This window comes from Colletes gigas, unplaced genomic scaffold (genome assembly GCF_013123115.1).
Source record: "Colletes gigas isolate AHSC1104 unplaced genomic scaffold, ASM1312311v1 Colletes_gigas_Sc00007, whole genome shotgun sequence".
NCBI lineage: Eukaryota > Metazoa > Arthropoda > Insecta > Hymenoptera > Colletidae > Colletes > Colletes gigas.
This window is the reverse complement of record NW_025106636.1, coordinates 7,045,150-7,068,624: the sequence shown is the minus strand read 5'-3', so window position 1 is coordinate 7,068,624 and position 23,475 is coordinate 7,045,150. Positions and strand designations below refer to the sequence as shown.

At 40.6% G+C, this 23,475-nt stretch overlaps 2 protein-coding genes across 2 annotated transcripts; both read left to right on the top strand.

The window, feature by feature from the left end:
- The first annotated feature begins 569 nt into the window (after positions 1-569).
- Positions 570-15,944, top strand: LOC122396126 (allatostatins). Its single transcript, XM_043394264.1, has 3 exons — positions 570-727; positions 13,585-13,864; positions 14,355-15,944. Exons 2-3 carry the CDS (start codon positions 13,604-13,606, stop codon positions 14,691-14,693), a joined length of 600 nt encoding a protein of 199 aa, XP_043250199.1. The 5' UTR covers positions 570-727; positions 13,585-13,603; the 3' UTR covers positions 14,694-15,944.
- Positions 15,945-16,227: 283 nt separating this feature from the next.
- On the top strand, positions 16,228-23,315 carry LOC122396219. The gene is made up of 6 exons (XM_043394412.1): positions 16,228-16,640; positions 17,528-17,832; positions 18,183-18,306; positions 18,411-18,645; positions 19,927-20,080; positions 22,381-23,315. The coding sequence occupies exons 1-6, from the start codon at positions 16,368-16,370 to the stop codon at positions 22,724-22,726; spliced, it is 1,437 nt and encodes a 478-aa protein (XP_043250347.1). The 5' UTR covers positions 16,228-16,367; the 3' UTR covers positions 22,727-23,315.
- The last annotated feature ends 160 nt before the right edge of the window (positions 23,316-23,475 follow it).

Genomic DNA, 23,475 nt, shown 5'->3' with positions numbered 1-23,475 from the left:
AGTTCAATTACACTTTTACCAAAATTTTTGACTAAATCTATTCGTCATCCCATTAATTTATACTAATAAAAAAGACACGTGGCCAACTTGCACAATGATTCAATCCCAAACTTCTCAAACCCGTGTCTCTAAACCCTGTCAAACGACAATTTCAAGACATTTCACACTCCGATCGTGCTAACATTTTTATTTTTTAAAACAAAAAAACAGCTACTCCTAATCGTTGCACCGGTTTCTCTATGGTTTAGTGCTTCGAACGTTACAACCAACCGTTCTCAAACTATCGAACACGTTACTTAGAGAAGTTTGCTTCCGTTAAAGGGTTCGGAGTGATTCGAGCCATAACGCGAGACCAACTTGCTCGAAGCTTGCAACAGAGAGAATTGAATGCCCATGGTCGACGTCGGACCGCGCGTATGCGCAAACGGAAGGAAACGCCGCGGGTGGAAGACAGGACCGCGAACAGAGGCATAGGGGATGCCCAAGACGGAAAGAGACAGTACCATCGGCGCTCACACACGTATAAAGGGTGGCGTCGCGATACCCTGCTCACCATTCCCGCGTAGACAGCTAAGTTGCGGTGCCCAGCGTCGTCCAGTCAACCCCGACGTTCCTTCAGCTGCAAGTCACGTGAGGATCCATCCAGCCCCGTTCGCGAGAGTCAAACCGGCGGTCTGCGATTCCCCGAGGACCACCAACTCATCCCGTCGCTTTAACCCAGCAACAGGTGAGCGGCTTCTTTCTTCAAAAGACGCGATTCCATCCATGGATTAGGCAGATACCCGATCAGTGTACCTTCGAGCCCTCTTTCCCGCGATACGTGACGTCCAAGTGCTTCTTAAAATCAAATTTACCACTTTTCAAACTTCCACAGTGTCGTCAATAGTTATTTTTTAATATTTCCGTTCATAAAATTTGCAAGTGTTCGTCGATTGTATATCCAAAATGGCAGGTGTTCACTGGAATTTTTTATAGTCAGAGCAGTGGTCTCTGTGTCTCACTTTTGGGATTGGAAATTTTTATGGAAAAGTGACTTTTCGAATATTTAATTTCCATTCGTATGTCCAGTTGTCCAAGTGTTTTTTAATTAAAAATTCAAATTGACATCTTTCTACTGTGCTAGAGTAGTAATAATAACCTGTTGTTGAAGTGGTCCTGATTACAAATTGAAATCTAGCGAACAATAAACGAGCCTCTAACTTCGTCCTATATCGAGGTACTATTCTGTGCATCCTAAATATCCAGTTTGGAAACATCGATACTGTAGTGTTTTTAATTTTCAAAACCAAAGTAGCTTCTCGAAGTGACATCTGATTAGAAATAAAAATTTCCACTGTACTGTGTTGAGCTAGTGTATCGTAAAATTTATGTTCTGGAAGTATTTGAAGAATCCGTGCAAGTTTCTATAATCTGCTAATAAAAAGAAAAATGCACTACGATTTGATCGACTCGAGAACACGGTAAATTCTATATTCGACACAATGGAAACATACAAGCATTATTGGCGTTCTCGTAACGAAATTTCTTTCCAGTCGATTTAGTTCCAACTCACGTCACAAAGCACCGGGAATATTTCAACGATTTCATATCGTTGCTTCGTGATTTAAGTTTACCCGTCGAGTCGTACGTATTTTCACACTGCACGGAACAATCAGGGAAACTCATTTCTGAATGACCCTGGAAAATGGGACAAGCACGAGCCGATGGAAAATATACTCTTTATTCCATGTTTATTCGACGAAGCTTTTTCAGCATTCGATATGACGCGAAATTGAACAATTGCATTTAGCGACATTGTTCCACTACTTTTTCTCTCAAATTACGAAGAATTCCAATAATTTACGAATCGAACCGAATATAAGAATATTAAAACTTCGCGCCTAACGCCTAAAAATTATAGAATTTAAGCAATTAGTGTAATTTGTAATCGCCTTACGCTTCTCCGTCGTACGCCATTTACTTCTTCGCGCAACAGGTGACCTCTTTCTGAATCTCATGAATAAAAAACTGCACCAACTTTCTTGCTCGATTAATTAACGTTACGACCGTTTTAACGCAGTTTCCATTCAGTGTCTCTTCAATTATCTCCTCAAAGTTCCTATTCCCCAGAATTAAAACAACGTATTTAGAATTTCTTCAAGTATCTTCGTTGTTATTACATTTCCTAATTTCTCTTCTATATAATATTACTCCTTTTTTTATATTTTCCGAAAATTATATTGCAACGGCAATAATTTACGCGAACGACGCAATTCACGCAGTAATAATTTAGTTTGATTACACGGCTGGTCGTTCCTTTTGACAGCACGGTATCAATTTCCTTAATTTATAGAAAGAGATTGGCCTCTTATTCTACGAATTAATGAGTAGCTTCGAGTAATCGGGCTCCTTCGAGTTACAATCGCAAATAACACAGAAGGATTTCCTATCGACAATATCTCTGAACTATTTTATAATAATTTCACTGAATTTGAATTGCACGTTCCTGTAAACGTCACCCCATTGTTTATTGCACAGAACGACTCAGCTCCGCGACTTCGGTCGTGAAATTCCCTCGGCGCTCGTTTGTGAACATTTCGAGGCTGCAGCCCAGGCATTCTAATGCTTTCCAAGCGTGCAAAGGTTGCTCGAGCGTTTAAAGAATTACTTGTGACATTTAAAATTAAGGGGAATAGAACCGCTTTTCTTCAGAATTGCACAATTCTCATCTTGAAATGGAACAATAATTTAATTAAAAAGATAGAATGTCACGCAAACATATTTTGAAAACGTTGATCGACTATCGATGAACTCTAGTCGCCATATTTGATCGCATCACGTTTTTCAATGCATGCAGTGTGGTTAATTTAGAGTCAAACGCTAAAAAATGAATTACTTAGCAATTTTTACAGCGGAACAATTTAAACTACAACAAAATTTTTAAACACATTAAATAAATTAAACAAATAGATTTTCTTCGCGATTTAATTATCGATTCGTACTTACGAAATGTTTTGTACGCGGTAATACAGTGAACAATGGAGAAAACTGTTTGCAATTGGTACGTAAGAGCAGAATTCTGTTTAAGAAATCAATCTCGAGTCGTAATTTAGTAATTTAACGTCTGGCAATTGCCAGCAACGAGACTCGGAGTCGCCCGTATCGTTCCAGAGGATCGCGTTCGTTGTTTATGATCGTTGTCGCGAGAATTGATATCGAAACTTCCGTTCCAACGAAGTTCGCGAGCGAAAAAGTCGTCAGCTGCAATCTTTCCGTCGCGAGACGCTTTTTCTTCCCGTGTTCCGACGGCGCCGCCTTCGATAGAGGGGAGATAATCGAGGGCTTGCAGTCAAACGCGAAAGTTCCGTTGGTTGTTCGGCGTTGTCGAGATACTTGGGATATTAGTTGAAACTTCGGGTCGACGTGATTGGAAAATATGCAACAACGCGACGTTGTTTAATGCATTTCAAATTATTCGCGCTTTGAAAAATGCGTTAATCAATGTGTCAAATATATTCCAAAATGGTCCACCATTTATTTTTGGAGCACCCTGGTTATTAATATAAACAGTTTCACCGAATTTAATGGAAATCTTTCCGTTAGAAGCTAAGAGAGACTATTCCAAGATCGCAGTAGTACGAGTCAACCATTCGACGCAGTAGAATTAGTCGATATTTCTCAGCCCATGTCTCTACTACTTTCGTTCACATTAAAAATACTAATTTGTTTTTAATACTAGCAGCGTCGAGAAACAATTTGACTGGTTGACTTTGCGATCACAAAAGTTATACAAAAATATTTGCATCCCTGATAGAAGCTGCCATTGTTGAAAGAGTGTATTATTTTTGTTTGTAACAATATTTCCAATAAGCAAAGTCCACATCTATTAGGGTCGACTTCCTTATTTGTTCCCCTTTCATTTTTACCTCTCATGAGATACAGAGATGATACAATGTAAACACGTATTAAGGGGCCGAAATACTGGAACATTTACTCGTGATAGGTCGAGTCATTGCTCGGGGCCAGGATGTTACACATGTTTATTCATTAGCGTACCATATGAGACGTGGCCAAATTTAGGACGACGGTTCCTTGTAGGTTGCGAAACTAACATACTGGTGAAGCTTTTTTAGCTAGACGTAGCAGCTCTATGTTCGTAAATTAATTAACAGACAAACTAAACAACAATTTCCAACAGAAATCATAAAGAATTTGTTAAAACTACTTGTGTCCCCAATAGTTCTCGAAATAGAATACCGGAGTGAGTCTCGCGAGGGGTGGTTTCACCCCTTAAACTTGAGTATCTGGGTGCTAAAAATAAACACGTTTCCCTCACGCGTGATCGCCATGTGAGCCTACAAAATTTCGTTACAATCGACGGTGGACGTTTCTTGTCAGCGACACGAAAACAAATTCAAATTGCTCACCCGTAGGTTCCCGTCGGTTCGTGGCGATAAATCGCGTCGTCGTCCCAATCCAGGGTGTCACCACGTAATTCGTGTCGCGTGTTCGACAAATTGGGGCGAATATTGCTGGGAAAGAGGCAACGAGGATCGTGTAATAGCCGACGACGCGTGTGCGTCGTGGCATCTCCGCCCGAAAAACCGATGCTCCGCGAACCCGACACGGGAAAAATAAAAGATAATGGAAGGAACGGCGCCATAGGGGTGGCACGGGAATAGACAAAAGGAAAAGAGAAACGCGCGGATCAAGCGTGGTTATTAGAGCCACGTTATTGCCGGACTTTTTGTAGCTTATAAGCTCTGCACTCGCGCGCGTATAACACGCGCTATTACTTCTAGCTGCCGCATTATTTCACGCGAATGAAATCCGAAACTGGGCTAATCAGGTCGGGTTCTGCCTCGGTCGAAACAATCTACGTTCCACCAGGTTTACTTACGGAAGTGTCGTTTAGTCGAGTATGCATTTCGATGTACATATTTGGCATCGTTGCGCGCCCGATTCTGCTCGCGTCAGGCTTCTCGGTCGGAATTATAGTTTTTTGCGTTTAAACGTGACCTATGCCATGCTAGATACCTGAATATAACATTGGATTTACGATTGGGACGAATTTTAACTTCGGACCGATGCGTCTGGAACGCAACGATAACAAGCCATCGTGTAAAAATATCATTTGTTGAGCTATAGAAAATACAAAAAATATGTACAAAGGTGGTGTTAATCTCTTGAAAAGATTCGAGGACATTTTCTCCGATGTTCGTCGATATCCCCGTCCATGGAAGGTTTCTAAGTTATGACGAAAGGTCATAACTTGCGAATTGACTTTATTTCTAACAAAAGGTATGGGGTAGAGAGGGGGTGGAAAGGGTCGATTTTTCCACGGTGCACTGTAACGAGATTGCTATCGTTTCCGCGGACCATACCACTGGCAGATAGCAACACGGTTATTGGAAATGCCACGCCGTACGTGAAATTCGTCGAGCGACGTTCTTTACAACGCGAGTAATATAACGGAACATTGCGATTTTTATGAGTCATCGTGGTTCTTGTGTCGTCACTGTTTTCGCGCGGCCCCCGCGTTCCTCGTTTGATGTTTCGCGAACGTCGTCGGCGTGACATTTATTAAATAGGAATAGCTTAAAGCGTCGGATACATCGCTAACGCCTTTTGTCGTGGATCGACGGAACGTCCGAGCTTGTAATTTCCTACCCCCGGATAAAACCCGCGTCGGTGTTTCGACGGTCGCAGGTCGCAGTCGGCGGAAAGGAAAGCCATCGAAAGTTTAATTGAATTAAGTGAAAACACACGTTACCGCGCTCTGCGTCAACAGTCTTTTACTTTGTAGTTAGAAAGTTGGAGTTGGAAATAATAAACTTAAACTCCTTGGAATTATCGGGAGTACTAAGACTATCGATCGAGGATTCCGTCTCCATCTTTGGCAAAGTAGAGCTCGGAAAAAGTTTACCGGGGGCAAACTTCGTCCTAATCCTTTGCCTCGGTTACAAAATCAACATAAAACCATCAGACGAACTTCCAACGGGTTCTGAATGATGTACGAAGCACTTCGCTAGAAATATTATTTATACGCTTTACGTGATTCGAGATGGAATCGACGATGGTTCGATTCCCGATAGAAAAATAAACCGACGGTGTGCAGCGTGATTTTTCTGTTCGAGTCTTCGTTCGCGAGATAAACGACTTCGAAGATCGTGTGCTCGCGAAGTGCAGCGCCATTGCCGAGCGCGCGCGCAGCTTGGCACCATTGTTAAATTTTCTTCGAAAGGAAACACCGTACGACATAAATGTATTCTATAATTTCGACTTATTTTTGGGCAAAGAATTCACTCGTCTAAATTTTAAACCGTATTTTGTGTATTTGATATATTCAAGGAATCAGTGCAGAGGCTAGCGAACCCGAAGTTATGGAGAACGTCGTAAAGAACGACGAGAGGCAGGGACTCGGTGGTCTAACGAGGTTTAATTTCACGCTAGGGGGCAAGTTTCTCGTCTCCCGGGGGGAGGAATATCGAGAAGTGACGTTAATCTCATTTCTGGACCACGGAGTACGAGTTCTTGTTCACGGGATGGAGATAAGATCGATGGTAATAACGGGAGTAACGCATCCAAACCCTTTTCGAGAGGGGTCGTGACCGCGTACAGTTCATCAACAAACCACCCCTTTCGTATTGTTTCGTCCTTCATCCGCGGGGGGAACGAAAGGTTTACCCGCCGGGGCTCTAGATTTCGAAATTGTTGTTGTTTTACAAGGGAACGGATCCTCCTAAACAAACTTCGGTAAACCGTTATTGCATTTGATCGGACTCGATGGATTATATCAATTTTCAAAACTGATAGATGTTTCCTTTAATTATTTCTAGCCACTAGTAGAGAAAGCAAAATTAAGAATTCTCAAATAACTCTAAAATTAACTAAGAATTTTATGTCTACTCCTGGGTGCAAGGTTCAATTTACGTCCTTTCGATGAAACTGAAATTGGAAGTAAGGTCTATCGATCGATAACTCTGCAAAAAAAAAAAAAAGGAGAACGTTCGTCCAAGACAGTCGATCTCGTCTTGGAGAAAATTCGATCTCATTAGCGGGAAATGGAAGGCACGTGGGTGTCCGTCAACAAGGGTGACCAAGCTCGACCGGGGAAAGTAAGAGACAGCTTAAAATTTAATTAGTGAATCGCTGTTGGCCCAGCCTCAGGCACGTCGAAGGGTGCGTTAATCTCATTTCCGGCCACGGAGTAGATCATAGAAAAGCGTCGCTGGTATTAGAGAGACTCGACATCCTGCTGGGGGTCAGAAAAGCTTACGTGACTCTCGCAAATAGACCGTCCGTGTGCCCTTCGGTCTACAGGACTCTCCTTTTTCTCATTCAGCCCCGTCGGTTGCAATTCCGCTTGCAAATTCTGCGAATTGGCCACGACTGGCCTGATTTACGCCGGGAAGCGTCTGCAGTCGCTTTAAATCAGCCGGAGGGGCGATAGAGACTCTCTGGATAGAGGATGCTCTCTCCTCGGCGTCGACGAATCACCAGACACGGTTTCCTCCTTCTCGATAATCTGGAAAAAATAACTCTGCGATTTTAGAACCGGATCTCTGGGTCGTTGACCGTGACTGTCCGCCATTTTGGGTGTGAGAACCGAAAACGTGTGGATAATCGTTCATAAATGCCTTGAGTTGTATCTAGATTAAATTTGGAGCAGGTCTATTTGTAAATTAGATCCTAATTAGATATTGGATAAGACTGGGCCTAGGCTAGATTAGGCTGATCAGATCTGGATTTGGCTTTGAGTTATATCCGGAAATGTGGCACAAATGGCCGTGGGTAACTACCAGGTGACAGAAAGAGGGGAACATCGATGTCATCGATTCTTCCTGCCCTCTGGGTTAAGAAGACATTTGTGTCACCTGCTAGCTTTTAGATCTAAATATACTTGTTGTCTCTAGGTCTTGAATGAGATCTAAGTCGTGTCTAGTGTAACCACCACCTGTGGGTTCCTTTAAGTCTCAGCCAATACTACTACAAATGTCACTATGCGTTAAATTCCATCTGAGTTAAGTACGTCTACTAATAAGTAGTCCTGTATATCTTAGGATCAGATATCCCACTACTACCTCTAGGTCTCAGGTTATACCTGATTAGGATCTAGTACTCCTAATACTGCTTCTACGGCTTCAATTACATTTTAGTTAGCTACTAAACGTCTACCTGTTATAGATTAAGTCTGAGCGAACTACTAGGTTTTAGGTCAGATTAAAGTTAAACTATTACTGCTGTTGCTACCTATATGTTTTAAAAAACGTTAATAGGTTATGTTTTTCATTATCCTACCTTACCATCAATCGAAACTGTTAGTGTCAATGAAATTACCACGATGGCGCCTCGGAGAATTCGTGAGTGCACAGGTCACTCGCCATTGGCTGTCAGGGAAGTGGAGGTGGTTAAATTTTCGAATTAGTTTTTCTCGAAAACGAGGCTACTTACAGAAAAATTTTCTTCTACATTTTTCACTTGTTTTTCCACGGTGAATCATTTAATAGTGTCACTTGTCCTCTCTTTCTTCGTGAAACTTCCATCTTGGACCACTGATGCACCATGTAGCGACGCGTTTCGACATAGCACGTTGCTCGTCGATGCCATACAAGTCCTTGAAACCTACTGCCGCGGACAATCAGTCGACTATAGGTCGGATTATGTAAACGCGTGTTTCAAGACCGCGCGATACCATTCCATCGATCAATCAAGCGACGGGAGGGAGGGAACGAGGTTTAAACAGTGAATGACAATTATCCGATATCATCGAGGTGAATATCCTTTAGGCTTATTCCTTTAGTTTTTGACGGTTTCAAATTTTTCGCGACACGACGCGGTAATCTGCTGCGAAAAATAGCCTCACCGCCCTCGAGAGGAGTATCTAATCCTCCAAGAACTCGCGAAGGACTTTCGAGAGCTCCGCTTAATCCCGAGTTTTAAGCTCGCGAACGACGATTCCTTCCAGGTAACTGTCACAATGTTAAGTGGGATCGTCGGAGGCAAGGTAACCGGGATAATCTGATTACTTTTATACGGTGCGAGTGATTTGCATGCGGATAAGATATATTCGATTAATTGTTGACGCAGAGACTGAAAATTGATTAAAGCCAACTTGTAGTGTTTCGCTTCAGTGCTCGGTTGAACGTAACGATTCCGTATTATACGAATTTTATTGCAGCTTACTCGATTCGGTATTCTGTAAAAGATTTATTCGGTTCTACGTAACGTTGAAGATATTAATCGAACATGGAATCGAAATATCTCATCGCATCTTACTGAATACATTTTGTTCAAATATTTTCTGTATTTTCTTTAACACGCTCGCTATTCACAGACATTTTGTTTTTGAATTTCTACGTCTAAAATTAGATATGTACACTGTTGCACGGGGAGGCTAGCTGAATTCATGCGAAATATCCGGCAACACACAAAAGTTATTTAATTCCAAAGTTCGTCAGCTCTTTGTCGTTCGATAAATTATTTTCAAACGCAAACAATAGATCTGTCAAGGATCTTTGGTCGTTCATTGTCGTACTTATCGCGAATTTTCATCGATAGTACCATATATATATTATTATGCCGTGAAACGTTTCGCAGAATATGAGCCAGCCATTCAGACGACGTCTATCGTCCTGTACATACGTCGTTTATACGCTCGAACAAAACGAAACCATGAGACAACGTTAAATTGGACGTGGCATGCGTAAAAAAAGTCACGCATTTTATCGTGCACCTCCGATCGAATAAACTTGATTTCTCGCTCGAGCAAAATTAGAAACTTTATTACCGTTTCTCTCTTGATAGTTTTCCAGGGCGTTGAATTTCGATGGCTTCGCGAGAGGCTGAAAAATTTTTTATATATATTATTTAGACATTCTGACAAGTGTTTGTAATCTCGACATTTTGTGGATAGTCTTATTCTTCAATATTTAAAGAAAAGGATACTTATTAAACGATCGTCGACGGCCAGACGCATCGGTCCGCTTCGATCTCGAATCCATCGTTGCATTCGGCAGTCTGGGACCCTGAAAACAATATATAAGTTGAAGAAGCTGTTCTAAATTTTTAGAAAACATTTTTTTTAAATTGTTCGAGTTTTTTGATAATGTATCGGATCTATGCAAACTTCTACGATCGACAGTACCTTCTATTAAGGTTCCCTGGTTTCCTTCGATGAATTCCATTCGCGTGTAGCCTTTCTGGCCATTATCTTAGCCATTCTTACGGGCCGTGAACGCGTAACGAATAAATATCGTCGTGAATCGATGGCCAGATTTCTGCCTCCGACTGAGTATTTTCAAACGATAATCGAATTAGTCTGGTCGCGAGTCTCGATATTTTGTAATTCTTCCGTATCGATCCGACACCGTGCCCCTCGTTGCCCGTTGTTTGCATACACGTCTGCACACGGCTGGTAATAATCCACTTCGTTACGCCACGTATCGTGAAAGCCTCCGTCAGAACTACGGCCATTTATCGCGCACGGACGCGGAAATTGCATTGGGAAACGCGACCGGAAGAAAGAAATTCACGGAAACAGGCTTTCCTAGCGCGTTCTAATTCTGCAAAATCCGTTATTAATAATGCTAAACGGCGATCAGTGTTCCATTGTGCTTTCTATTCCATCATTGTTGTTGTTGTGGAGCGCTAAAATTAATTTCGCGAAAATATTTGCAGAATTCGAGAGTGTAAAAAATATTAAAATTTGAATATATAATTTCGAAGGTAATAAGAGACTCGCGAGGTGTTACACTGTCATTAGTCATCTCGTACGGTACATAAAGGCTCAGAGACCGGCAAAATTGTATTAGTATAATAAACAACCAATAAAACCAACGAATAATGAACAGATATTAGAGCACAACACTTAAAAACCGCGATACAAAGACAGAAACACTATGGGAAACGAAATCGATCGTCGCAACAGGTGTTAGGACGCTAGGCGTCGCCGCGCTGTAATTTATTTTTTAAACACATCCGGTCACGCATTTTTATTTTGCGGTTGATATCAATTTGCAGTGAAATTTAATTGAGTAAATAAATGGAGGAACGAGGAAACGATGAAGCACGATTTCATTCGTCGAATGTTGCTAAACGGCAGACATTGTCACTTGAAAGCGGGTATTATTGAGTATTGCAGTAATCCCCGCTTTCAAGTGGCAATTCTTGCCACGGACTTAAGGCGTAAACATTACTTCTGGTTATATATTAATCGAGTCGTTCGCCAAATAAAGAAACAAATGAAATTTGCATGCTCGTTCTATTTATAAACTAGCTTTTCAGTTCCATCCTCAAAGGGACGGAAAGGTGTTTCTTTAATCCGACGTCCTACATTTTGTTCCACTTCACCTGATAACGAAAATGGATGGGGACAGTAATTCCCAGTTCTTTGAAGATGGAATTATAAAACCGGATCGTTGGTGCGAGTGACAAACGTAGGAGGATCAAGTGTAGCAAAATGTAGCTTTGGGGGAAAAGAAATTTTATAATAAATTGAAAAAAAAGATTTATTGATTCCTCTTTGAGATTCCAATTTTTTTACATACTACCTCGTATCTATTTGTATTCAATAACGACAACTCCAACGCTTTTTACACCGCTGCCCGCTTTCAAGTGACAAAATCAGTACCACCCAGTTCGCATCAAAGCGGGCTACTTTTATCACGACTCAAAGAAATTAAGGATCGTCCACAAACAATGGAGTAGATAATTCGGTTGCTTGATTCCGATACAAATACTGTCACTTGAAAGCGGGGAATACTGTAATACACATTACTGCCCGCTTTCAAGTGACAAAATCAGTACTACCCAGTTCACATCAAAGCTACTTTTATCACGACCCAACGAAATTAAGGATCGTCCACAAACAATGGAGTAGATAATTCGGTTGCTTGATTCCGATACAAATACTGTCACTTGAAAGCGGGGAATACTGTAATACACATTACTGCCCGCTTTCAAGTGACAAAATCAGTACTACCCAGTTCACATCAAAGCTACTTTTATCACGACCCAAAGAAATTAAGGATCGTCCACAGACAATGGAGTAGATAATTCGGTTGCTTGAATCCGATACAAATATTGTCACTTGAAAGCGGGGAATACCGTACTACACATTGCTGCCCGCTTTCAAGTGACAATTTCTGTAATTTAATAATAATGTATCGATTCAAGGGGTAGAATTTATTTTGGTGCTTTAGAAGAATTCGGATCTCCTGGAACCACGGTGTGGCGATTATAGACCGTGCAAATTACACGAAACGAGACCCGAGAACACGTATTTGAGCTTTCCCGTATTGGCCTTCTCCTCGACGGAATTGCCACTTTAAATCGAGGCCGATTTAATTTCCAAGACATCTTGCGAGAAATGAAACGCCCGGGAAAATGTTGCCCGTGCAAATTTCACCGGTTTCGTAACGAGGATCTGGCGGGCTAATCGATGCAGCTAACAGCCCGGAGGAATTAATTTCAACGCGACTGTACGAACATTGATGAAATTATTAAATAATAGTCTTCGACTTAATCAAGGCTTATGAACTCATAAATCGGGAAACGACCGTTTTCGACCAACACGGTGCAGCATTTTGAGTCACGCTTGTCAAACGTTAGGCCACGGCAAACCCATCGACGCTCTACAACAGTGGGCCTTTCCACGTCGGTTGTAATTTAGTCCTTTAATCGACCAATACCTCAGGTCGTGATTTCACACACTGGTCCACGCGCTGCCCAATAATTTCATTAATTTCCTAGCGATTGTCATTAAGCCCAGCTGATCGAATTTGGACGTCTACCCACGTTGGATCCGCAGCTCGGATCCCACTAAATCGAGCCTGTAACCGAACACGACGAAGGAAAACCGTGATTTCCATCGAATATTGATCAACCAGCGGGGTTGGCAATCGTGGTTACGACGATTCCTGGACGGATCAACATTTAATCTCTATTTCTAAATCGAATAGCGAATACCTAATGCCGTGCAGATTAGCCCGGTACGTCGTCCAAATTCGACCGCGCTCGATACACCCTGTGTTCCCGATTTCCTGATGAATTCACAGGTATTCGGGGCTTGTGTCGGGATTAAATTCCGTCAATTGACAGTGTAACAAAGGCGTATCTAATAATTGTTAAACATACTTACTGAGTAGTCTAACACTCTATTTAAGCAAAGGATCGATGAGGACCTTGGACAGGGTCGAACCGATCGTAGTTCCTTTTCGTTTTTTATTTATCCTGCATCGTTCATCGAAGCATATGATTCCACGAGTTCAGCAACTCTAATTACCAAAGAGATCATCCCCCTTTTAAATGAAACGAATCGATACTTGGCGATTCACTGCGAACTAGGAAGGCGCGGAACAAAGCAAATTCCCCACGGATTCTAATCACGGGAAAGCAATTTTCGTGGCAACGTCGGCCCGTGTTCGTTATTTTATCGCAAACTTTGCCGGTCGATCTGAAATTGAGAAACCGCATTGCCTCCGATGTTATTTGCGTCCGAGTAAAATATGATCCTTGTCGAGCGAGACGTAGCATCAATTATTATTAACGAGCAAACTTTCAGCGACACTCGTAAGTAGGAAGAAAATATTTTTGTCTGTTCAGGATTCAGCAGAGCACGAAGATGAGGTCAAAAACGTGCTTCGTGACGTCCAGCGTCGCTTTCGTTTGCATGGTAGGAATCGTCGGAAAATCAGCCGCGGCTATGGAAGAAACACCAGCTTCTTCCTTGAATCTTCAACGCTATAATACGATGCTCAATTCCGCGGGTCTCGACGAGCCCTTCCCCGAGAAGAGGGCATACACCTACGTATCCGAGTACAAAAGGCTACCTGTTTACAATTTCGGCATTGGCAAGCGCTGGGTCGACAACAGTGACGACAAAGTAAGTTCAAAGTATCGACTAATACATAAATACTTTAATATATTTCATTATATCGCTCTGAAAGTATCACCGATACGCTCGCGATATTCTCCCGGTGAAAACGAGTCCAAACACGATCTAGTTTGGACCATATTTAATCACGCGTGCATATTTGCGAAACTCGAAAATAATTTGAATCGCGTTTTACTTACGCTAAAAGTAATCCAAACTAGGTCGTGTTTGGGTTCATTCTCATCGGGGGAACCACCCCAATACGTTAATAGTATTATCGTACCGATATGATCTCAAACTATAAACATTGTAATTTTCGTTACTGGATAAAATTCGTTCTTAATAAGAATCGTTATTGCCTGTGGACACTGCTATTAAAAATTATTAAATTTCGCACTGTACCTGACCAATCATTGTGGGGAATGATGTCTTTACTCGAACCAAGTGTCAAAATTATCATTTAAAACTGGTCATCAACGCATCGACTCTGATTTTTCAGAGAGGACGCCAGTACTCCTTCGGGCTGGGCAAACGGACGAAGCAGTACAGTTTCGGTTTGGGCAAACGGACCGACAACGCGGACTACCCGATGAGAATGAACCTGGACTACGTGCCCCTCAACGGGCTGGCTTACCGCTCGCAGGACAACACCGACGACTTCCTCGAGGAGAAACGGGGCATACAGCCGTACAGCTTTGGATTGGGCAAGAGGGCGGTACGTCTGGCGGCAGGCGAACCCGCGGGGAACGGAAAGAGACCGAACGACGTGTTTGGCCAGAGATACCACTTCGGACTTGGCAAGAGGATGTCGGAAGACGAGGATGACTCGTTAGAATAGGAACTCGTCGAGGAAGCTTCGCGCGGTGACCGTGCGAGGAACCATCCGCGAAGCAGCTCGCGTAAACGACGTAGCTCTATTTCGATGTCACAGAGTTCTGTTGTCAGACGAAATATAACGATAACGCACCAATAAAGACACGTTTTGAAGTTTCAAACGCCTCCTTTCCGATCTCTGTTCTTTCCTTGTGACTGTGCCGGGATATTTGGCGGTGTATGCGAGGGGATGGTCGAACACAAGTGGAAACGCGCTATTTTAACCTCGAATTTTAGAAGAGCTGGTCAAGAAATCATTTCATTTTTGGTATATAGAACCACTTGGTTTTTAGATGTTTCGAATTTTGTTTTAATATTAGGTTTTGGGCCCCAACAAATGTGATGGCGCAGTTCTTCTATTTAAACGTCACGTGAGGCAATATGGCGCCGCGCATGCGTAGTGCGTTGGTCACTTCTCGAGTACTCGCGCGCCATACTTAAAAAGCTTGCACTTTCTGCTATAAATATTAGTTCTAGATAAATATAACATAGGACTTTATAGCTTTATTTTCTAAGATCTATTTGTTAGTATCATTAACCTCGAGTGGTTTTATATATCTGAACAAATTTCTTAAGCAGCTCTTCGAGACTCGTAACTATTATAGACGAATAATTTATTATTAAAATGCGTTTTCGCTTCTGATCATCTCCTTAATCAACAGAGAGAATGTGACGAGTGTCGTTGGTTTTTGCGCAGATCAGGAATTGATTTCGTCGGTGTCACCTCCCCAGTAGAGATCCCCAATTTCGTTTGTAATAACAGTTGCAAATCTGGGCAAGCATAATTTTAAATAATTTTGGAAGTCACGATCGAACGCCAGTTAGACAAAATATTTGCATTCGGTTCTCGATCTTGATCTTCTAGAAACTTTCATTGATAATGGTGTTGTATAAACAATTTTATCGTTTGTGAATATTTTTCTTTGATAACAACCGAAGCATTGATATTTACATTTCAGATGAGGAGAATAGAAATGGACCAGTATTAGAAGAATATAACTAATGATTAAACTATTCAAACTGTATCCCGACTGAAACTTGTCCAGCTGTGCACATTTGTCACACACGAAAGTAACAACATTTTTGGCAGTTGTAAATTCGATTAAACGCGTTGTTGAACAAACGGATATACGAGTATCCTTCTATGAATCAAATGTCAATTTACATTAAGCCTGATTGTCACCTAACGCAGAAATTTTTTTTTGCGTTTCGTCGCAGCGAATATTGTACGTCTCTTTGCGGAATCGTTCGAACTTGTGTTTAACAGTTTATCGAATAAATGTTCTCCAGTGAAACGTTCGTAAATTATTCACACCCCAATGGCCCGAAATTTCAGCCGCACTAAACAAGAATGAAAAAACATAGTCGATATTCTCGTCGACCCGTAAAATCGTTGAAATTGAAACGATTCTGATAAATAACGCATCTGTGCAGCAGCCTATCAGTGGATCGGACACGCCCCCTATGAATCTCGATCATTCGCCGCAGTTTACGTTCGATCGTTTCTGTAAAATTGCGTCGAAACTCCCAAGATAGATTAAAATGTCCTAAAATTCGTAGTAATTCGAATTTCAAATTTTTAACGAGTAATTTGGTACTTAGGATGGACAATTATTAACTTATCAACAATTTTGGGAGCATGAAGGGTAGTATTCGGTTCGAAATCTTGACATTTTTCGCGTTAGTGGCGAAACTGACTTTTGGAGTCGAAAAGTTTTGGCTTCCGGACTTGCAATGGCAAACCGCGAGAAATTGGATGGATAATAAGGTACCGGAAATTGACAGTCACGTGGTGTTTCCGTTGGAGGCTAGGCACGCCGTGGGTATGCCGAAATCTGGAGATTTTAGGCTAACTGGGATCGATCTTGCTAGGTTTGGATCTTTGATATTACCAAGGGACGGAAAATTGAAGGTATGTATTGACAATAGTAAAAAAAAAGTGAAAATTTCGACAATTTTCATACGCGATATTCCTTTCACACTGCGAATTTGTTTCAAAGCTCGTGGCGTTTTTTGCCAGAGAATATTTATAAAAGTAGAGGCAGATAACGGAAGTATGCAACGCGCATGGACATTTTGGAAATGCAATAAAACTACACTACGTTTGAGCTGCGCGCTTTGAACTACAAAGATGACGTAGCAAACGTTAGAATCTGTTTGTATCGTAGTATATTTCGCGTTATTTAATTTCAAAAGTAGAATAGACATACAGAAGAATTAAAAATTATTAAAAAGTTTAACATCGTAGTATCGTTGTCATATTCGGTATTGTAATTCTTCGACAGAAGTATTAAATTATCCCGGAATCGCACTGACAACGTCCAGTTTCTAATTTTTCACACGACAAATGCGGAAAATATGGACGCGTCACAGGGATTTTCGCAACGCGCGACAAATTACATGGAAGATTGGAGTAGAATTTACTTGTTTGATATTACAGTTACTCCGTGCAAATGCAATCGAGAGAGGAGGTATAAATCTGAACGTATGATCTTGACGGGAAATTTATCGAGTAACACTGTGAAACGATAAATATAGAATTCAGCCATTTGTCCAAGTTTCGATCAAAATTCTCCCTGGTATTAGTTCAGAACGTATCAAATTTTTTGTTTTTAAAGATAATTCTAACGTCCTTCAGCCATCCTAAAACTTGTCAGTGTTAAATCAACGTCTGTACGTGATCTCAGTAAAATGGTACCAAAATAGAAATTTGTTTTACTCGAAAAATCACTTTTCCTAACACGGAGAGCTTTTAACTTTTCTGTGGAGACTTTCGAATCGTCTGGTTTGTGACAACAGCTAAGGGACTCTGGAAAATCGCCGACAAGAGTCAGTCGATGGCTGAGGGAGGGTCACCTTTTCTGGGCGGATCCGGAAAATTGGAACGGGACCTCGAAAGCTGCTCCCCATCTCGAGCAAGTTCCGTGTCGTCAGGACGACATCGTGCTACCGGACAAAAATCGAGCCTTCAGCGCTCTTCTGCCTATGAGGGAGATTCAAGTGAGATCGATCAGAACATCTGACAGAAGGACACCCTATATGGCATGGCAGTGGGATGATTTCGCGAACAGACGAGAGTTCGACAAAGGAATATTCACTGTCAAGTAGGATCATTGGAAATTTATCAAAACATTAATATTCCAAATGTTAGACCGTTGCAAATATTCTGTCCACGATTAAACATACACTCTATATTGAATTCTTGCAATGCGCCATGATAACCGTAGTGAAAATTAAAGTTAATCGATTCCTCCTTTAAAAATAAGTCAAAAATGTAGAATAAATTTTTTCCATACGAGGCTTAGTTCTCGAGAAAATTGAATCTGAATATTATGCAACAGTTTAATCGAGTTAAAGATCACTTCATATCTTCCTAAACGTGCTATTCAATTTATGAGAATTTGTGTAATAAATTTCAAGATAATTTTAATAATTTTAATTAAATTCCATGCAGATATGCAGATTATAGTTGCGAAAAATGCCGCTGTCAGGACGATCCGAATAACGATTACATGGAGGAAATTTGCGCGATTCAAAGGCCAAAATGTGGATTCACTCCTTGTGAATATCCTTTGAAAGTAAGGTCACTGAATAAAAGAGTTTTAAAATGGAGGAAGAACGTATATTAATTCCTGCAAAAAGGAATGCAGTATCTCAATAGGCAATTTCTCAAATACTTCAGGTGGAAGGTCATTGTTGTCGATACTGCGGTGGCCGGTTGTCTTTGTCAAAGACAGCATATTTGTCAGTGGTTCGAGAAGCGGTGATCAGCGCTTTGGAGGGATACACAGAAAGAATCGCGTGGCATGTCAGGCGTACTTGGAACGGGGCGGCTGAGATTCTGATAAAGGAAAAGGGCGAATATTCCGGACTCGATATCCTGAAAATGGTGAAGAACATCAAGGAGAATTTGCTAGGTAAAATTCCTCGTTTATACGAGTCTCCTTTGCATAAAAATTGCCAATATTGTGGTCCCTCTTCGTAGGAATGCCTAGAAAATATTTACTATTACGAGTGACGCAGCTTCGTTATTTTTAGATCACCCTTATGTTATAACACCATTCACATATGCATGCGAATATTTTACAGATTGATTCTATAGACAAAAATGAGTAAAAAATATTCTATAAATAAATATCGTAAACATCATAGTTTCTGAGTTATGAGGGATTAAAGAGCGCGATTTGCAGCCGGTGCGCGTGCAAGCAAGTGCGCCCTGAATAATTCAAACATCATCTTTAAACTTCTGTAAACCAGAAACCATAGCATGTACGACCCATATTCATATAACATTTTTGATTTGTTTTTGTGTGTAGATTCAATTTCTAAAATATTGGCATAGGTTTATGAATCATGTTGCGACTAAAACCTTTGTGTAAAATGATAAACGATCGATTTGTTTGAAAAAATAATTACAGTTTGCTAGTGTATTTAGCTTTGTCTATCTACAACGAAGTAAATGACACTTGACTCTCGACATTTGACACAAATAGCTATTATTTAGCGCGTAAAATTCGATGACAAAGGGAATTTTAAAGGAGAAGCGAAAGGTGATATCGGTACCTCTGCAAAACGAATAAAACTTTTGGAAACATTTTTATGGATTCGACGAACCACGACGCACTTTTCCAATAAGCAAGAGGCTAATGACGGAAGTTATTGTGCTTTCCAGGAAACGGAGAACAATAAACCGTGTTGGCCCCGTCAACAAAGGCCCTGAATCAGAAAAAAACGTTCTCTTTATAGAAAAGCTTCGAACGACACTGCGAGCTTTAGATTCGACTGCGTTATTACTTTCTCTGGAGAAAAAATGCAATAATAGACGCAGGAAAAAAAGGATCAGAGAATCGAGAGTGAATTCACTTTTAAAAATTAAACCAGTCGATACCAGTCTCTGGTTTTTGAATTTTTCTTAAATTTTAAGGAATAATATAAATTAGATGTGGTAGTGTATTCCTTCAAAGTGGGTGGAACACGCAAAGAGTGAGAGAGAGAGACAGAGTAACAGTACACGAGTCTCGTATTACATCTATTTAGTGACCGGTAACTTCAAAGCGATGTATGGGCGTGGCGATTACTGGTACAAAATAGAACCTCCAAGTTAGGTCGAAACGTTGCCTCGATTAAAATATTAAGACAAAGAATATTTATAATTTCAAAGAACAATGGTAATTTATAACACTTCGTTTTTTAAACAGGTATGAATATAGACATATTGGGCACGCAAGTATCGGGTGCAGCTTTGCAAGATCATCAACTACCCGCCACGTTGGTGCCACTGTTTGGGACGCCGTTCGTCATCCTGTTCCTTCTTTTCCTCGCTTTACTATACTTTGGCTACTCTTCCAGATAGTAAGTTCAATTATTTTTTTATTTAACTTTTCCAATTCAAATATACCTCTTAAGCAAGACGTGTACAGTAATACCCGCTTTCAAGCGATGCTCTCTATTTCGGATTCAAGTAACGGAACAAAATAATAAAAAAAAATGAAAATAGTACAGTAACTTTTGTTTTCAAGTCACAAATGGGGGAGCAATTAATTCGCTTGAAACCGGGGTAGGTAGTGGTTTCTATCGAAGTCAATAAAAATCGCTACCTATCCCGCTTTCAAGTGAATTCATTGTCAATTAACTCCAAAGCGTGTATCTATGGATCCGTTTAATCCTAATTCACTTTTGCCACGAAAACTGTGCACCAGATGTATTGTAAGAGTTTAAGGGGAACTTGTCACGTGCTCCACCCTTATATTTCGTTCGTCCTAACATCAGCGCGATGGAAGTTAATTTCGCAGACTTCCGGCGTGCAACATAAGGGTTGGAGGAGCTCACGAGGAGCAACCACTTGCAAACTGCGCCTCGTGTTTCATATTCCGTGTAATTACTTTTTTCCCCCATTGCGTTCTCTTCGCCTGGTCTCTATTTCCGTTTCCACCCGTTGCATCGACATCCACGTGTCGGTCGAATACAAGGATCCGAGAGGACGTGGCTTATGAAAAACTTCATCGCAACTTTTCCGGAACATTTCACCCATAATTTTTTCGATTTGACTTGTTTTCTATACGAAGGTCACGTTATCGTATTAACTTTTTATCGAATTTATCGATTGGACTTTTTTCTAGTGGACACTCGTGCGTGGTTGGGTCGTGTTTGCCCTTAATCTTTCGCCAGCTACGCTTTTTTTCAAGACTCTCTTCTCCCCTTTCAATCTTCTGCAAATGACTTTTGCGATTACTAAATATTGCTTCTTTAAAAAATCGGTAAATTACGTTTTCAAGAGAAATGTAATTGAACTTTACAACTTGAAAGAAACTTTCGAGCAGCATCGATAGAACTTATTAAACGGTGCAAAATTTTCTAACCGCATTGTAAATAAAGTTTTGTCGTGTTCCAGTTACTAGATACTATTCGTTAACAGTTTGGGCGTCAAAATGGTGTAGGCGTACCGAAGAAGTTCGTGTTAACTTTCGTGAAATCGAATAATGAAATGGCACGCGTCGAGTGGGGGCGTGTTTCGCAGAGAAAGGGCAGGGGTTGTCTCGAATTCCACAAGGCGTGTGTATTGGTGTTTACGCATAGTAAACCGAATTTCTATTGAATCCTTGTTGGGAGTCCACTGGTGAATTGGAAACCGTCCACATACCAGAGGTTTCCTTTTCGTATATTTGCCATTTTTAATGCAAATGGATATGGAAACCAAAGTGGCTTAAATAAACAAAAAATACAGTGACCATAAATAATATCAAATTCGTATTGAATCCTTCGTTACCATTTAAATTTCTAAAATAATTATACTCTGGCTTATTTTTGCCATTTCTGGCCACACATTATATTTTCAGTAATGAATTTTTTTCTCGAAAGCGCGTAGGATTTCGGGGATATGTCTATTGACCAAAAATGATTGCAACTGACACCTGCAACTAAAAATAATTTTTTTAAAATGATTTAAAATTTTTTAATTTCACATCTACTCGAATTTTTTTCTCGGAAGTGGTTAGGAATTCGGGCTATACCTATTCACCGAAACTGATTGTAATTGACCCCTGCAGTTAAAAATAATTTTTTTAGAACGATCTGGTAATTTTGTTTTTCGCCGAAAAATTTCTCCACCTATACTGTCGATTTTTTTAAATAACCGAAAGCCGGATAATCAGAACTGTAATGTATAATGAAAATAGCGTATAAGAGGCGCAGAAAATATTTCAGTTCGCCAAACACCAGTGGCAACGGCCTGGCATTCAGCGAACTCGGCCCCGTTTACAATTTATCGTTTTAAACTTGGCAATTTCTTCGTCGACGCGTTTCTCTGCAACCCTTTCGCTGGCTCGTAACGTTTAATTAACTCGACCCGGCCAATCAAGTCGAACGGTTTATTTCTCGCAGCAACTGGGAGTGAAATTGGCGACGCGATTTTTGTCGAAAGATATTTTGCGATAAAATTCGAGTTTACGTCACAAAGATGTTAACAACAATTTATTGAATGTCTCCACCTTCTTTGATGATCCACAAAAAATGGATGACTGATAAATCGCGTTTGTTTATTAAATTATATAGCGATCTTAAATATCTGGTTGTCACTACGAGTCTCTAAATATAAATATTAAATTGTTAATACTCGGTTCTAAAAAATTTTCACGCAAATTTTAATTTTCCAGCATTCTTTCGAGCTGTGCAGAGATTTTCACGTCGGTTCGGGATGGAATTCGCACGGACAAGCCAGAAGGCAGCAAACCGTTTAGTTTCGCCCGTTTCGAGAATATTTCCGAGGGCAACGTTCAAATTGCTGACGTGGCCGGCAGCAGCGAACAAAAGCTTGGAAAGGACGGTACTGTGGCCAAGGTACCCTCCGGTGGAAGATTCGAGAACCCTCTGTACAGATCGAAAAAGAGACGCAAAGATGAGAAGGAAACTTTGGACATGGAGGCGCCGTTGAGTTTGGCCACCCTTAAGAACAGGGTGGAAGACAGCATGGAGGAAATAGAAATGGACATCGATCAATAAAATATCACAAATATTTCTATTTTTCCATTCTGTGAAATACGTTTCCCACTTATATTTTTTTTTATGAATGGTGGACCTCTAAAAACAACCCAACAATTTTGGCTTCTCTTTGTACGAGGTTTTAGATTAATTTTTTTTTTGTTAAATTGCGATATTGTCTTGTTTCTATCTTTTCTTCTGTTCGAGCTATGTCTTTTTACGCGAAATTCCTCGACGATTCACGCTTTAATTACTCGGGGAACCCATTAAATGGTTACCATGGGCTCCCATTTTCCAGTCATCGTTTGAACTTTAAGAGCAATTTATTTCAGAGCCAACATTGCCACAGTCCATCGAGTCGTTTCAGAAATAATGTAAATTCGAAAGAGTGTCGCTAGAAGACGTACCGAATGTCTCAAATATTCAAAACATATTAAAATAAAAAATCTATTAAACTCCAATTAAATGTCTTTCTTGCCTGATAATGACAAATATTACCTAATAGTCGACAGAAAAAATTCCATCACGCTATACCGCTATACATAGTTTAGTGTCGTAAGCGACGTAACGTATAGTGACGTAAGTTGTTTATTTTACTTCACGATGCATGACCCTGAATACTTCGAGAACTTCTAAACATAAAAAAGGTTATTGGTAAATAATAATTGGTTTATTTAGATACGGTACGTAATATTATAAGAGGATTCGAAAGATGTTATTTAATAATACTCCAGTAACCTCGGACTAAACGCACTTTCTACGAAACCACC

What these genes read in the sequence shown, in the direction of transcription:
- LOC122396219 (XM_043394412.1), top strand. Translation starts at nt 16,368, where the DNA reads ATGAAGGGTAGTATTCGGTTCGAAATCTTGACATTTTTCGCGTTAGTG. An exon ending in CATCAAGGAGAATTTGCTAG is followed by an intron (nt 18,646 to 19,926) that starts GTAAAATTCCTC and finishes TTTTTTAAACAG; the next exon opens with GTATGAATATAGACATATTG. An exon ending in TTTGGCTACTCTTCCAGATA is followed by an intron (nt 20,081 to 22,380) that starts GTAAGTTCAATT and finishes TTAATTTTCCAG; the next exon opens with CATTCTTTCGAGCTGTGCAG.
- LOC122396126 (XM_043394264.1), top strand. Translation starts at nt 13,604, where the DNA reads ATGAGGTCAAAAACGTGCTTCGTGACGTCCAGCGTCGCTTTCGTTTGC. An exon ending in TCGACAACAGTGACGACAAA is followed by an intron (nt 13,865 to 14,354) that starts GTAAGTTCAAAG and finishes CTGATTTTTCAG; the next exon opens with AGAGGACGCCAGTACTCCTT.